This window comes from Pteronotus mesoamericanus, unplaced genomic scaffold (assembly GCF_021234165.1).
Source record: "Pteronotus mesoamericanus isolate MK-2021 breed Mesoamerican mustached bat unplaced genomic scaffold, CSHL_Meso_final contig_121, whole genome shotgun sequence".
Taxonomy (NCBI): Eukaryota; Metazoa; Chordata; class Mammalia; order Chiroptera; family Mormoopidae; genus Pteronotus; species Pteronotus mesoamericanus.
Genome location: NW_026555046.1, coordinates 3843808 through 3860390, shown reverse-complemented (window position 1 = coordinate 3860390; position 16583 = coordinate 3843808). Strand labels below are relative to the sequence as shown.

Genomic DNA, 16583 nt, shown 5'->3' with positions numbered 1-16583 from the left:
TGACCTCGCCCTCCCAAAAGCCCAGCCAGCCAGCCAAGGCCCCTGTTTTGGACCTCACACCTCGGCAGACCTTGGCTTTTCTATTAATAAAAAGAATTCACACAAACTTCAGGTACATTAGGAAAATTCCTAGCTCTGCAATGCTCCTAACAGTTGACTGGGGTATTTGACAGCGGGGGGATAAACCAAAGGTGGGCACACATCAAAAATAAACGCAGCATGGGCTGGTTGTATGCAAGGCCATTGACCCACAGGCCCCCACTGTTCATCTTGGGGTCCCCCAGTGAGAGGGGAGCAGTGAGCAGAGTTTAACAGTGTCTCCTTCTCCTAGGGAGTCAAGAGGCACGCTGGGCAGCCGGGCCCTCTCACATGACAGTATTTTCATTCCTGAGTTGGGACAGGACCCTCCACGGCCTGTGAGGGTGTTCTCCCAAGAAAACGTCTGTGACCGGATTAAGGCTCTGCAGGTAAACGTCATCTTGGCAGTGTCACTTGGTGTGTATGTCAGATATAAATTGAGATGTTTTAAAATGATGCCTGCTTGATTTATTTGATATATTTTAAAGTATAACTCTGTGCACATCACAATTTCCCCAAGACACGCCAAGTTAGTTACAACTGGATCTTGGCTCGTTCTGACTTATAACTACTGATTTTCAAGATGACGGCCAGGGAGCTGGCGGCAGATGTTCTTTTGGTTCAGTCCTCTGAACCCAGGCACGGGTGTTGAAAATATCTCCTGAATGAATGAATTGAGGCAGGAGGGTTTGTTGATAAACTTTGCTGATGAAAACAAGAGCAAATGTTCTTTATTCCAATCCAGTTAAAAATACAGTGTAATGTGAAAATGGGGCTGCCACCTCCTCCGGGGAGCCTTCCTGCCAAGCGGGGAGATGATGCTGGCATGAGTTCTGAGGATGACGGGCTGCCCAGGAGCCCCCCAGAGATGTCCTTCCTGCACGACATCGGTCCTGGTACAACCATAAAGGTAGATCAGCCTGCATCCCCCATGTGTTCATCCTCACCCACCACAGAGGGCAGCTGGGTACCCAGTGGCCCTTGGGTGATTCCCGTGGTGGGTGGCTGGGCTTGATGCAACAGGAGGCATTCCAGACCAGGTCACTGGAGCCCACAGTCAGTATTTATTTTCATTCTTTGAGCAGAAATTCAGGTCTTGTTAGGAGGTAGGGTTTGGGTGACATTCTTTATGATGGTTAGAGGTCTGATACAATCAACTCCTTACTTCGTTTTTCCTGTCTGAGCAGATGACCAGACAGCAAGGATCTTGTCTCAAAGAAGGAAACACCTTTGTGCCTGTTCTCTGTGGTCATGACACTTGGCCGGAGGGAGAAGGGAGTGGTAAACATATGTGACTTAAAACAGGCTCTTGTGCCTGAGTGAAGGACAATGAGAACTTGTTAGGTTAGGGCTAGGAATGTGAGGCTTGGTTCTGGTAAACAGGGCGAAAGGCAGGAGAGGTATTTATGGCCTCCACAGGGCAGGGAAACTCATCCTAGACACCATCTTCCCCATGAGAATCCATGAGGAGAAACTGAGCTCTTACTAATGTACGAACAACAGAGCCCATAGTGCCTCCATTTTAAGCCCATACCATGTACTTGTACATAAAGGATCACTTTTCCCTTGTAGACAAGCTTGCTCAGGGTTGGACAGGGTTAGAATTACCCATTTATGCTGATGCTTAGAAAACAAATGAAGGCCAGCACCCATTTTTTATAGCCGTGCTCTGGCCCAGAGCATCCTTGGAGTAGCCACTCCCGCCCTGGTGGAGGGCCATTCACAGGGAGGTATCGGGGGTTTCACTGTGACTCGGTGCCTTGCAGATTCTGTGCTGCTCTGAAATGCAGTCAGTAGTCACTTCAACCTGGACATCCGGAAGCCCTACTGCAAAGGCAGAGGAAAGAATATCTGCTCATTTGTGTGCACTTGTGGGTGCCCAGAGGCTCACTGATGACAGGCATGGGGAGGGCTGTGGTGTAACCGAGTGTAAACAAGCCCCAGAATTCTCTTGAGAATTCTGCTCGAGGCTAAGCCTCTCCCTGCTTTCTCCACAAGCAGGGTCTGAGGACAATACACTACCCACAACTGCTCTCCCACCCTGAGGAGAAGGGAGAGAGGACAGGAGGATGGTTTTCCCCATTTCTTAGACTTCACATCAACACTATACTCCTTAACACTTTAAAATAGTGGAGATGTTAATAGGCTTGTGGCTGCATACATTGTAATGATCATGTGACAGAGACATCTTCGCATCCTCAAGTGTGCAGCTTCAGCTGTGGACACTCAGGACCACACATGACTTTGTGTGCTTCAGGGCCACGTGGTGGGGGAGATGTCTCTTGTGAGCCTTTATTGACCAACTCACCCCCGACCCCGCCCATTCCATTACACAGCATTGTCTGATGCTCACAGCATTGAAGTTCTCTTTTTAGAGGGGACAGGCTGTACAGAGAACAGGTTGTTTCTAACTCTATTCACTAAGGAGTGAGCCCAGCTCCAAACCCACAAAAGGTCACCATGCGCAAATTCCACAGTTAGCTGAGTGGGAATCACTTGTGCTGGACAGGGCTGACCTCATCCTTCTCAACATCCCTCCCTTGGTGGTTATGTTCTTTCACAAGAAAAACATTCTGGGATCTTGTCAATTATTGGATAATATGAACAATCCACTAGCTTCATAGGGAACCAAAATCTGAGCCCTTAAGACTTAAAAAAAAGGAAAGATAATCTTTATCATCGTGGTTTTGAAGATACAATGATGCCCTGAAAGTTTTTAGTGTACAGAATGCTGACTGAGGGGGGAAACAATACACACTTTAAGGTGTGTGTATATAATACATGGTATTTGATATAATGGCTCCTTACATTCCAAAGGATGGGATTGTGGGCTGTTTAATTTTTTTCCTGCTACAACACCTGACACAGGCTTACATGCTGGACAGAGAAACTTAATGAAGATTATTGTGAAAAAAAAAAGGCAGTATTTGATGTCACTGCCAAGGTGATATTTCTTGGCAGAATGAGTTTTTCAGGAAATACATGGAATTATTCTTTTTAAATTGTATCACCATGTGATGTGGCAACTGATGAAACTAAATTGGGTTATTTTTAAAGTGAAATTAGATCTAACTAGTCATGTTCTAGGTTTCCTGCCATTAAGTACAGAATCTGGGATAGAGTGTAGCAAACTGGCAAGTCTGTTCCAGGAGGTGAGGGCAGGCTAGTAGAGGGGAGCAGCTCCGGTGGCAAGAGGGGGGCACACCCACCATGACAGGGCCCCCTGGGCAGGTTCTGTCTCCTCTAGGAACCTGTCCTCAGAAGGCTTGGGAGAGAATCAGAAGAGATCAGGCAGGTCAGTCCTTTCCCTCCCCTCACAAGCAAAGGTCAGCTGGCTTCCCATCCCAGAAACAGGGAACCCCAGCACCCCTGCTTCCAGCCAGCAGCTGCTCCTGAGCACACTGTCCTCAGCCGCCTGTCAAGGGCTGAGCCCTCTTTGAGGATGAACATCGTAAAGCAGCTGCCACCCACAGCGACCCCTGAAAAATCCTCTGAACCCCAGGCCCATTTCCTCAGGACCCTGTGAGCTGCATCCCCCAACACACAGCCACAGTTAGACTTTTAAATCATCCACTTCCAGAATCATCCAGAAGCAGATTTCAGGGAAAATTGGGTGACTGGGAGCAAGCAGCGCCAGTGTGAATGCTCAGATGCTGCCAACACACAGAAACTCCGGTCAGCTCTCCTGCCCCCCTCCCCTTGGACCCCATTCCACCTCCTGTAGTTACTTCAGTGATAAGAGATGAAGCCTTGGATTCTCTTAGTCCTGAAGAGGTTGGTCTTTCCAGGCCCCAAGGCCTCACACTGAACTGGGAGAGTTCAGTTCCCAGCAGGAAGTCCCACTGTGAGAGCCAGCACCGGGAGTGTACTGGGGCACAGGTCGTTCGTTGCTCACAGTGTCAGGGAAGTGAAGCTCCCGGACAAGGGCTCCCAGCACAGGGGCCAGCGTGGGCTGCACCAGGACCATCTGCCCAGGCAGAGCAAATGCAGGGGACCCTGGGGGAGAGGAGCAGGGAATGCCTGTCTTTTAGGTTTATAGAGGGGTGACTGGAGGCCCTTTGTAACAAAAGCAATCATTCTGCATTTGCAAAGCAACTTATCTGTTCTCTTGAGTTCCAGTCAGCAAAACAAAAAATCCAAAGTTTTACGAGTGTTTATGTATACTGCTCCCCTAGACAAATGGGGAAATGAAGGATTCTGTGTGATTTTGAAAAAGACTCATTCTGCTTGTGACACTTAAGAAGGACAACCTGGGAAGCTGTCACCAGTTCAATCCAAGGCGACTTCCTTAGTCCTCAGCTACAGCAGGGGCAGTTAAAGCCACAGGTACAAAGGAAGTTGTGGCCAGGAGTCCTGTGGTTTATTTTAAAAATATTTTTTCTTGCTGTAGTCCCATAAGAACCTGAGTAGCTTAAACAAGAGACCTAAAATTGATTATGTCCATTTTTTAAAAAAATATTTTATTTATTTATTTTTTAAAGAGAGGGCAAGGGAGGGAAGAAGAGAGGGAGAGAAACATCGATGTGAGGGTGCAACTTCAGTCGGTTGTTTCTTGCACGTGCCCAGACTGGGGACCCACCCCGCAACCCAGGCATGTGTCCTGACCAGGAATCAAACGGGCAACCTTTCTCTTTGCAGGATGATGCCCAACCAATGGAGCCACACCAGTGAGGGCCGATTATGTCCGCTTATAAGGTCTTTCCCCCGTTTTAGTAATTGTCTTCTCTCAACTGACAGAAATAAACTTCATACTTGCCTTAGAAGATGTAAGGGACCTTTACATGAACAGGGAAAGAGCAGTGCCCTGGCAAGGCAGTCTCTGCATCAGAGCTTGCCTCTCAGCAGCGTCTTCCTTTGGCCCCCCAGTCCCGGGTTAGTGGAGGCTGCTGGGCACCTGCTCTGTGTGGGGCTGCAGGGCTCAGAAAAATGGACCCACACCCCTGGTAGCTGCTCTCTGCCTCCTTCCTGAGAGACTGTTTTCTTCAAGACTCACTAAATCATTATGAGATGCATAAAAGTATGGGCTTAAGTTAAAAAGTAAACTTGACACCAGCTCACCCATTATGATGGCTACTATAAAAAAAAGGAACATATAGCAAGGACTCATGGACAAAACCAAAGGGGAAGAGCTGAGGGAGGGAAGGTGGGAGGGGGCAAGGGAAAGAGGTGCGGGGGAGGCAGAGACAAATGTATTTAAAAAGCAAATAAATTTAAAAAAATATTTTAAAATACAGTTAAAAAAAAAAACTTTTAGCGAGAACGTGGAGAAATTGGAATCCCAGGGCACTGGTGTTGGCAAAGTAAAACAGTGCAGCCACCATGGAAAACAGTATGGAGGTTTCTCAAGACACTGTGATTCAGCAATTCCACTTCTGGATAAATACCCAGAGAACTGAAAGCAAGTTCTTGAAAAGAGATTTGTACACCCATGTTCATAGCAGCATTAATCACAATAGCTAAAACATGCAAGCAGCACAACTGTTCATCAACAGACGATTGAATAAACAAAATGTGGTCTGTGCACACAAGGGAAGGAAACTGACACATGCCACAGTGTGGATGAACCTCAAGAACATTATGCTGAGTGAAATAAGCCCTTCACAAAAGGACAAATACTGTATGATTCCATTTATGTGAATTACTTAGAGAGGTCAAATTCATACAAACAGAAAGTAGAGTTGTAGGTGCAAAGGGCTAGGGATAAGGAAAATGAGGAGTTGTTTACTGGGCACAGAGTTTCAGTTTTACAAGAGGAAAAGTTCTGGAGATTGATGATGTCCTGCTTGCACAATAATATGAACGTATTTAATACTGCTGTACTACACACTTAAAAATAGTTAAGATGCTAGCCCTGGCCAGATGGTTCAGCTGGTTGGGGCATTCCCCCCACCATGCCCCTCCCACCGTACACCAAAAGGTTAAAGGTTCAATCCCTAGTCAGGGCACATGCCTAGGTAGTCGGTTCAATCCCCAAGTGGGGCACATATGGGAGGCAATTTATTGACGTTTCTCTCTTACATTAATTTCTCTCTCTCTCTCTCTCTCTCTCTCTCTCTCAAATAAAAATAAATATTCTTGGTGAGGATTTTAAAAAATAGTTAAGATGCTAAATTTTATTTGTATTTTACTACAGTAAAAAAAATGGAAAATACCATTGGAAAAACCATGTAAACATGAGAGTAATATTGAGCACCATGCTAGAATAGAACATTTGGTTGTGGGTGGCAGGGTTGTAACTAAGGCCAGCACCTCCCAGGTTCTCTCTGCACCTCTCTCATCACCTGGACTGAATTTGTCATGGTGTTCAGTGGGTGTCCCTTCTGTTACTTTATCCTGTTGAACATCTTTGCAGGCGACCCACATAGACCTCACTTGGTGGAGGAGTTTGCCAAGTTCAGTGGGCAGGGCTCTTAGGGTGTCACCATCATTCTTGCATGTGACAGCCAGACTCCCTGGCAACACTTTTGTTCTTAGCTGTCAATTGCTCTCTTCTGTAGTACAAACTAGTGAAATATTGTAACTTAACAGATGGTATCTTACAGTCAAATTTCTCTAAGAGAATGCATAAGGACACAGAAACCTTCTAGAATGAACAGACCACAGCTCTGTTGATGGACTGCCGAGTAGTGGGCTCGACGCATCCTGTGCCCCGGCCTGTAAGTCACACCGCTGAGGCATGCTTTCAGCTTCCAGGTTCCAAGCCTGGTTCTGCCCTTGGAGAAATCGAGCTGGTCTGCGTCATCGAAGAAACTAGCTCTTGTCTGAAGCGCCTGTGCCAGCAGCCATGGGCGGGCAAAGGCAGCTACCCTGGTGAGGGTGCCTGGGTACACGGGGTCTCTGCGTGGCCCAGCACTTCAAACTCCCAGCCCTTCACTCTAGGACCCACTCTGTTGAGACCCGATGTAAAACATGTCCTTTCATGGGAAGATGGGGCCCAGGAAAAGGAAAGAGTTGAAGTGTTGTTTGCTGTACCTATTCATATCAAGAATTAATTCTTGGTGTTTGCTCCTTCTCTCGAGAAGGTCTCTTTTGTTTCCTCATCCCGGCCGCCCTCTCCAGAACAGCCCTCCTCCAGGCACACGAGTGATACCCCCGTCTTTCCCCGGACCTTGAACAGCAGTGTGGCACCTGTGGCTGATTTCAGTCACCCTCCAGAATTCTCCTCCTGCCTGGACAACTCTGCAGCTAAGCACAAGCTCCTGGTTAAGCCCCGCAACCAGCGGTCAAGCAAAATGAGGCGCCTGTCTTCGGTAATTGTGCTTCCTCTCCACCCCCTCCACTCCCTTCTCTCCTCTCAGGATCAAGTGGCCCCTCTGAGTGACAATCATGGTACCATTGGCCTGCTGGATAAGGTCGAGTTGCTTGTCTTTTCAACATAAATTAGATATGTCTCTCCCCTTGCATAAGCCCACCCTTCCTTCCTTCCTTCTTTCCTTCATTCCTTCCGTCTGTCTGTCTTTCATTCTGCAACACTTATCAAGAACCTGCTATGTGCTGTGGGTCCTTTGCCTTCCCCGTGCATTCATTGTGGAGTCAACAGCCTAGGCCTGGCATGCCCGGGCCCTGCCTGTCTCTGAGATGCTTACCCTCTCCCACTCAACATACTCTGTCTCCTCCCTGCTTCTTGAGCTCTCTAAGCTGTCTGGGACCTCAGGCATTGCACCTGCTGATCTTCTGCTCAAGATGCTGTTCTCCTGGGGGATCCTTCTCAGCCTTGGGTTCTCAGCCAGAAGTCCTCTCCCCACGGAGGCTCACCTGACCGTCCTGCGGAGAGCAGCCCTACCTTCCCACCACCATGCTCACTTCCTTCATAGCATTCGCCACACACAGACGTGACCTTTGGAAATGTATGTGCTCGCTCGTTTACTGCCAGTCTTCTCCGAGACCTTGTCCCAGCTCTACTTCTAGCCCCTGGAGCAAGGCTAGTCACAGAGCTGACATCCAGTAAACATTTGTTGAATGAATAAATGAATGAGTGAGTGAATGGCTAAAGAAGCCGAACCACTAAAAGGGACACCTGCTGAGTAGCAGAGGAATGTGCCCCTGTAAGGACAGAGCCCTCTTTGGGCATGCTGCCTGGGCCAGTTGTCAGCTCGCAGTTCTGGGAGCCAAAGACTCACTTGTGGAGTACTTTGGCCTCGTGGTACCAGGGAATTAGTGGTCCACATAGGGTTGGTGCCTTTTCCCCTGCCTGGTGGTGCTTACACTGCCTCACCCCTGGAGGAGCAGAGAAACAGGGTGTGGCCCCGCCTGGCCACAGAGCATACAGTGCTGAGAAAGAGATACTCACAGGCCAACATTCTCTCCCGTCATCCCTTGAGACAGGACTGTGGAGCATTGATAACAAATGCAGGACAAGCTAGGTGCTTCACTGGAGACAGTGGCCTGGGGTCGCTCAGGATGTCAGGGACTCCCTAAGAGAGCAAGTTTTCCTTTGAGCATGCAGAATGTGCTTTTGAAACTTGTGCTAGAGGGCTTGGCATGAGTTTTAAAAGATTGACTTTTAAGGGGACTAAAGCTGGAGAAAGAAGCAAGCTATGGCTATCTCCAGGGCAGTGTGCCCTCATGCAGGCTGGGGACCAGGGGATGTGTACAAATGCTCACATATCCAGGACATTTACAGTTAAAGGCTCTGAGCTGTGGGGACTTGGCAAAGCCCAGTAGCTCTGACCTGCCTGTCCTTGTGCTGAGTGCAGTCACAGGGCAGGGACAAAGCCAGTTCCGTCTGGCCCTCAAGTGTGGGCTTTATTCTCATGGGATGCTTGTTACCTGCCAGGGTATGTTAACCAGCCACAGCTGAGCCAGGATGCAGTGGGAAGTACAGCATCCCTTCCTTCTGCCCTTGGGGGAAGAAGAGCTGTACTTCTCTTTCTTCGCTTTTGAACTTGTCTTAGCTCTTGAAACACATTTTTAGAATAAAAAAAAAGTCCGATTTTCTCAGTCTGGGTAACACACAGTCCTTCCTTCATTTAAACCATCATTTCCATATCTTCCACTCCTCTTTCCCTCCCCTCCTTGGTAGGCAATGGTATTGGTAAGTTTTTGGAGGCATTTGTATTTTTCTGACTGGGCATAGGTATCTGGCCAGTGATTACCAGTGTCACTGTTTGGTCCTCAGGTGGAGGCTTCTGTTCTTCAGTGTCCTCAGCCTCCTTTGCTCTTTGATCATAAGGACCTTCCTGGTAACCTGGCCCCTCTTGGGGACTAAAGTGCTTTCCAATGCTCTCATCCTGCTCTGCGGGTAGGGACGAGCCACCACACTGCACCTTCTGCTGCCCTCCTGACCCCGGGATGTCTGTGGAGGTTCACAGCCACCTTGGGCTTCACTAGACAGTGAGGTCCAAGTTTCCCCTGCTTTTCTGATCCCCCATATAGCTGGGATTTCTTTTTCTATCACCCGCCCACCCCTACCCCAGACTCAGGCACCTGCAGAGTCTCTGCTTTATTCTCTTCCTCCTCCTGCTCAAGTTCCTTCCTCCATTTGGGCAGAACAGCTGTCCATGCCTGGCCAGGCATCTCCAGCTCTGTTATCTGTGGGGCAAACTCTCCTCCACATCATGTAGGCTTTGACTCTTTTGGAGCTCTAGAAGAAAGCAAAACGGCTTTTCTTACCTTAAAAGCCCAATCTTGCACAGTTAAAAAAAATAATCCTTGGCTATCAAGACTGTGATATTTATTTCAAGTTTTAAAGACACAGTCAAGTGCTCATTTGGCTGAATCTGTCTGCCTTCTACTGCAAAGCAGAGGTCAGGAAAGACAAGCACAGGTTGTTATCTCAGCATTTTACCACACTACACAGAACCGGCCGTGTGTGCGGCTCCAGCACAGAAGTGGAAAACCCATACGTGTCTACACTAACATGTCGCCACACCAGTCAGCCCTCATCCCCACCCAGGCAGTGCCAGGAGGAGGGACTGTCATGAATTCTACCAGGAGCAGCATGATCAGATAACTAGATCAAGGTTGCATGGCTGGCAGAGCTGCCAGCTGGAAGTCCCAGGTCTCAGACAGAGACTGGTGCCTCCCTTCACCCCAGCACTGCTTGTCAGCAGCGTCTCCTGCTTGGAGATTATGTGAGTGCTGCCCCCAGACTCTTTCTGGTGAGAGAAGGTTGATGAGTAGAGTAGGCAGCCAGGATAGCCTCCATCCTTGTGCAGGCTGAGCAATGGTCCTCCACTTCCACTTTCTCGGGAGGGCCCAGTGGAGGAGGTGACAGGGATGTGGTGGAGATGGAGTGGCTGTACCCATCCTTGCTGCTGTCCCTAGCCAGAGAGCCCAGGCTGAGTCAAAGCCTCTTTGTTCCCTGCAAAGTTTCTGCTCAGCGCCCAAGTTCATCCTCTAGAGTCCGTGTTCCACACGAGCCTTTACGCTGCCTGCTCTTCCACTGGAGCCTCCTCGGAGCTGCCAGTGGTGCAGGTTGGGATGGGCCCACGTGGGGCATGCTCCTCTGCTCTGTGCTGACTTAGAGTGGGTTCCAAGCATTTTAAAAAATGTGACCCACATCCTAAAAAGGGTTTCAACATCAATGATTTCCTGTAACAGCAGAAGGTCAGTAATGCCTTTGTAGCTGTAGCTTTTGAAAATTCTCCTATAGATTTCCTTACACATCTTCCTCTTTTTGTACCCAGAAGAATAGGATTGTGCATCTTGGCAACAGTAGCTCAGGTATTCTTCAAACATTCCAGTTATCCTGTGTTCTTCTAGCAAGGAGATGCTGGCTAGAAAATGTTAAAAATAACATCAACAAACAACGAAACCCTATTGCAAGCACACCCGGAGTATTTCCTAAAAGGGGGAGGAGAGAGCTGTGCTTGTGCAACTGCCTGGGTAACTTTCCAGGCCCAATGTCATGGACTTTTTACAAAGATCAGTCTCAGCACCCTCTACCTTTGGGTCATTTTCACGTATGGCTTTTGAATGATTCATGATTCATTTTGAATGATTCATGTCTTGATCTCCTTTCCTTCCTAAGAGAGCAGGAACTGACTTAGTGCATGATAAGGAGGAAGTTGATTAAGTCCAAGGAAAATGCCACAAGACAGTTTAGGGTTTCATGAGAGAAGGGAGATTCATAAGCCTCAGGGAAGAAGCGAGGAAGGTTTTCTGTCAGAGCGGCATTTGAGACAGTCTTGAGGGTCCCGCAGAGCAGGGATCCCCAACCCCTGGGCCACAGACCGGTGCTGCTCTGTGGCCTGTTAGGAACAGGGCTGCACAGCAAGAGGTGAGCTTGAATGTAAGATGCTTGAATGATCCCCAAACCATCCCCCTGCCCCGGGTCCATGGAATAATTGCCTTCCATGAAATCAGTCCTTGGTGTCAAAAAGGTTGGAGACCACTAGTTTAGAGTACCCTGGGGGTGTGGGTGAGTCACCCAGACCCCCAGTGGGAGCTTGGCTGGACCTGAGTAGGGAGCTGGAGAAACAAGTTAAGAGCAGAGACTATAGGACTAAATTTAGCTGAAAGAAAAAGTTTGGACTTTATCCTATAAACTTTGGTTTACTGTTGGTCCTGTGTGACATGATGGGAATCACGTTTTAGGCACACCAGTCTGCCCTCGCTATGAGGGTGCACACCTGGGGAGAGAGCACGGAGGTGGAGGCCGCCTCTGAGGACGCCCAGGGTTACCAGCGCCAGTGTTCCACTGGCGCCATCAGCTCAGCCTTGACCAAGGTGTGGACCTGTCTGAGCTCCTGGGAGGAGTGGTAATCCTTTTCTCACTGGGATGAATTGAGGAGTAAATGAAGTAATGAGTGTTGAGCGCAAGACGCGGCAGACCTCCCCTGGTCTTGGTCCCCTTTCCTTTGCTTTGCTCTGTAGAGCACCATCCCCTAGTTTTGTGGCTTGGCCACGAGAGCCTTCGGCCACATTGATTTTGAGGGCATAGCTGCCACTGTCCTGCTGAAAGCTGAGCTTGTGAGGCAAAAATCCAAAATAGGCCAGTAAGGGGGGGATTAGGAAAAGACAACTGGATGTGAATGTCCACTCAGGTGCCAGCTTCTGAGACAACTGCTGCCTTTAAACCATATGATGCCTTGAATAAAGTGGGAAGGTCGCAGGCTTCCTAATATTCAGTGTGTGATGCTGTCTTTGTCCTCTTACCTCTCCTAGCGGGCACAGTCTGAATCCCTGAGCGACCTGACATGCACCCCCGAGGAAGAGGAATCAGATGAGAAGCCATTACCCACGCTCAGCTCAGAGGAGAAGCCCAGTGCTGGACAGCAGGATGTGGTCCTGGACAGAGGCCCGGAGCCCAGGGTCCCAGCCACCATACTGCCACCTGGGGGACTCAGTGCAAGACGGGCACGCCTGCAGCACTGCCCGGCGCTCAGTGCCAGTGCTGAGGAGGAGAGCTTCCCTGGGGACAATGCCTCTAGCCGCCCAGCCACCCCTGAAGTCACGGAGCCCATGTCAGGCCCAGCCCCCTGCTCAGAGTTCCCTCTTTTGCCAGAAGGCTCCCCCCACCCTGATCCCAACAGCAAAAATCAGAGGGAGGAGCTGTCCCTTGAAAGCACATGTCTGCTATCCAAGGACATAGATGATGAGGTGGTTTGTGCTTCTGGAGATGCTGAGAGTTTATTATCGCCCCACATCCCTGAGGAAGGCACAATACCTCCTGGGACCAGCCCCACCATCCTCTTGGAGATTCCCTCGGGTCCAGATGGGCCAGACCACCATGTACAGAAGGAGGCGGAGCTGACACTGGCAGTGCCCAGTCCTGAGGGACCAGAGACAGAATGTTCTAAGGACCATGCCCCAAGTCCCCCAGCCCCCAAGAGCTGCTTGAAGCACAAGGCCCCGGTGGCAAGCAGGAGCCTCAGTGTGTCCCCCACCTCACCCACCTTGGAGCCCTCTCAAGAGGAACCCACCCCCTGTGCCCTGGACAAAGAAGCCACCCCCCAAGAACCCCCCAGGGCTGAGCAAGCTGAGTCCCCACAGGGGGTGCCCAAAAGGGAGGCACCAGAGCATAAAATGGGGAAAGGAGGCAATGAGCCACGGGGCGTGAAGAAGTTCTCCGTGTCCTCTGGTCGGGGGTGGCCACACACAGGCCACAGGGAACGGCTGGGGCACCCTGGCCCTGTGGGCCCCACTGCTGTCTCCTCCACTATCCGTCTGCCCCTACTGAGGAGCAGCCTGGCCTGGAGGAGCGAGGCTGCCCTCGATGACCTCCGGGTGCCTCTGGACTGCCAGAACCAAAAACTGGACCCTGAGGAGCCACCTTCATCAGTTGAGTGTGGCTCTCAGGACTCAGGGAGCAGGGTGGCCAGCCAGGATGGGCCAGGGCAGAACCCGCAGGATGCGGTGACCGCGCCAGTCGCAAGAGACCTCTGCCCCACTGCCCAGGAGCCGCTCACTTGTGGGGACAGAAGCCCCTTCCCAGTCAAGCTCCGGTCCACATCTCTCTCTTTCAAACACAGAGATGTGTCCCTGCCAGAGGTGAAAGGAATCAAGAGGTATAGTGCTGAGGTCAGGCTGGAAAAAGGAAGACTGACTCTGCTCTCAAAAGATGACAAGCGTCACATGGGCATGGCCCCTACTATTCGGGGGGGCAGGTCCCCCAGTGACCAGGGAAAGGGGAAGGCCCGGCCATCAGAGCAGCTGGGCTCTAAGCCACCCCTGCCCAGGAAGCCGCTTCTGCATACCCTTACCCTCCCCTACCCACCTGCGTCCCCTGATGTCAGCCCTGGAGAACTGGAAAAGGTCACGCCACCCCCGGGCCCCAGAAAGGAGACTCGGACAGTGGAGAAAAGGTTGCCCCACCGGGAAACTGGTAAGAGCTCCAACCCAGGAGTTGCCTGGCCTGAACATGTTTGGGAAGGGTGGGGCAGTGGGAAATCACATTAGTGGGAATAGCTTGCTGGACATCCATCGAGTATGCAAATGCCTGGGTAAAAACCCTGTTGCTGGAGAATTGGAAGAAAAAGTCAAAATTCCTCATGGTCTCACTCACATGTTTGATTAAGACTTAGGAACGGAGAGTAGAGAAGGGGAAACAAATACCAGGATTCTGTGTAAGTTCAGAGAAGTCAAGAAATTGTCCACAATCATTTTGCGGGGCATTATTCCCTACGAGGAGGCGGGCCCCTCCGTAGAGCACTCACGTGTCGCTTCCACTGTTTACCTTGGGAACCCAGTGAGGTAAACAGAGCTCTGCCAGGGCCTGCATTCTTCTTGGTTATAAAGGAAGCATTTGGCTCCTTTATCATTAAGTATCCTGACCTTCGCCCCCAAGGAAGCACTTTCCCCGGTTTAGGAATTAGGTTCCCAGGGCCCGGTGCCATACAGGAAGCACCCTGTGTACTGGAGTCACAGCCTTTCTCAAGTGTGAGCCCCTTGGAGGGTGGGCATTAGCTCCCTGTTTCAAAAGGGAGATGGTGTTAGGGTTGAGGCCGAATGCAAGAATCTTCTGAAGCAACTGTCTTCTAAAATGAGCCCTGACAAAATCAATGACTTTTCTAAATCTTTGACATTTGTCACTTTTTATTTATAGTATTTCAAGTGAATTAACAGTCTGTTGGAAATGGGTATTTCCAGTGGAGCTGGAGAGTTTTTGGTGGGTTGTTTCTCACATTAGTGGAAAACTGCCAGAGAATGAAGCTCCACGAACCAGTCGTGTGCATGTATGATGAGGTCCAGGGGTGGGGTTGGGGGGTAACATGTCATGCTAAATTTTATTTAAAAAAAAAGCAACAACAAACTTTCAGGGTATTCTAAGTCCAGGACTCCACTTAAGCGCTGCATTGTGGGACAAAAGAAAGTAGGACCCGAGTTGTCCCCCTACGGGCCCCGCGCCCTGAAAACAAGATGAGAGCACACCCAGGAGGAAGAAACTAGCTCACACAAAGCAACCCGAAGACAGGTTTAAAAACATTCTAACCATTTTTGTCTCCCTCTTCTTTGGAAGTTAGTGAAAGTACAGGGTGCAAAGTGCTTCAAGGCCCTAAGGTGACCCCCAAGCGGCAGGCAGTTCCGGGGAGAAGGGCCAGGAAAACGGAAAGGTCCCCAAAGAGTGTGTGTGGCCTTCCTCGTCCTGCCCCCTGGCTCCACCAGGACCTGTTGGTGCCACCGCCACCACTGCATTAGGACAATTGGTAGGGGGTGTGGGGGAGATCCAGACCGTAGCCAAGGGTTCACTCTGCCCATTTCCAGCGAGGTTATTGAAGCTGTTGCGCAGTGATTCAAAAGCACTGGATTGAAACAGGGCAGGGAGCGGGGGAGGAGGGAGCTTGCTCTCTGCAGATAAAACCTAGACATCAGCACCATCCACCATCATGACCTGAAACTGAGAATGGCCCTCAAAGCCTTGCTGAACGGATGGAATGTAAAAGCGGCGTGCTCGCCTTCGTGGCAGGAGCTGGGGAAGGAGCTTCCGAGGGTGTACTTGGCACATTAATGATTCATAACTTCCTGCGCCATGAGAGTTCGACTCTGTTCCCTGTCAAATGCTTGGATGGGTCTGTAGTTAAAGGCCCTGGGTTTTTTATAAAACACAATATGGTATTTATTTATTAACGGCCTTGCCTGAATAGGAGAAGAGAATTGTCTTGTCCATCTACGTGTATTAACATTCTCTGAGCTACAAAAATAACCAATTCAGATGAATTCCAGAGTGAAAGAATCTAGGTTATGGGCACCGATAGTGATTTTCATTTCAATGCAAAGAAGAAGGAAAGAATTACCTACAATCTTTTGGGAACAGACCCTCCCAAGGGGGTGGTATTTGAGGGACAAGTGCTAGGACAGGCTGTGGCTGCTGCCTGGCCCCCTCAGGGCCTTGGGGTGCAAGGCTGCCACATGCAGATCAGAGCAGGGTCTCAGGGCCTGTGCTGCTGGACCCCGTCAGTAAAGCGGCCTCAGCGCCGTCCCCAGACATTGGATCCACTTGTGGTTTAGTTCATCATTATTACTGCTACCATCATCCTCATCACTCCCAAGTTATAGCAGCTGAAGGCAGTTTAGTTTATAGAAAACATACAAATCAGAGAAGTTTAATAAAGATATTACTCAGTTTTCCAGAAAGTCTTAATTATTGTTGTTTATTATCTCGTAGGGGCAGGCACTTTACCCAGAGCTCCCAATGGGCTGCCACCTCCCTGGTCCCTTTTCAACGGGAACAAACTATAAAGTCAGGTGTTGAGGTGTCCCAGGCAGATGCACAGCTCTGCCTCAGGGACCTAAGCTGCTTTATGCCCCCAGAACTCCTGCTTGCTCTTGCTTTTCTCCTGCACACTCTGTCTTCCTTCTTCGAAGGCCTGAGAAACTCCTCAGCAAGGGAAGCTGGGAGAATTTGATTGCAGTTGCAATAAACAGAGGAGCCCAGCTTGTTGAGGGGGGCTGGGCCTCACAGGGCCACCTTGAGGTGGTGACTGTGAGTCAAGTGCCATGTTTGCGTTCACCCCCCAGAGGACACTGGTCAATGCCCTGACCCGGGGCTATCGAACCTGTCCGCGTGCGCAGGGCGTCCCCGTCCTCCTGCTGGGCCGGTCCAGCCCAGGGTCTAAATTACA

General features: G+C 50.0%; 1 protein-coding gene across 1 annotated transcript in view; it reads left to right on the top strand.

Moving 5' to 3' along the window:
• The window catches only part of CRACDL (CRACD like), a 54709-nt gene that overhangs the window by 22384 nt on the left and 15742 nt on the right, over positions 1-16583 (top strand). Inside the window, exons 4-7 of the mRNA XM_054586246.1 lie at positions 332-467; positions 824-988; positions 7101-7328; positions 12187-13846. Of these exons, the coding sequence (XP_054442221.1) occupies positions 332-467; positions 824-988; positions 7101-7328; positions 12187-13846 (2189 nt within the window). The remainder of the gene's footprint in view (positions 1-331; positions 468-823; positions 989-7100; positions 7329-12186; positions 13847-16583) is intronic.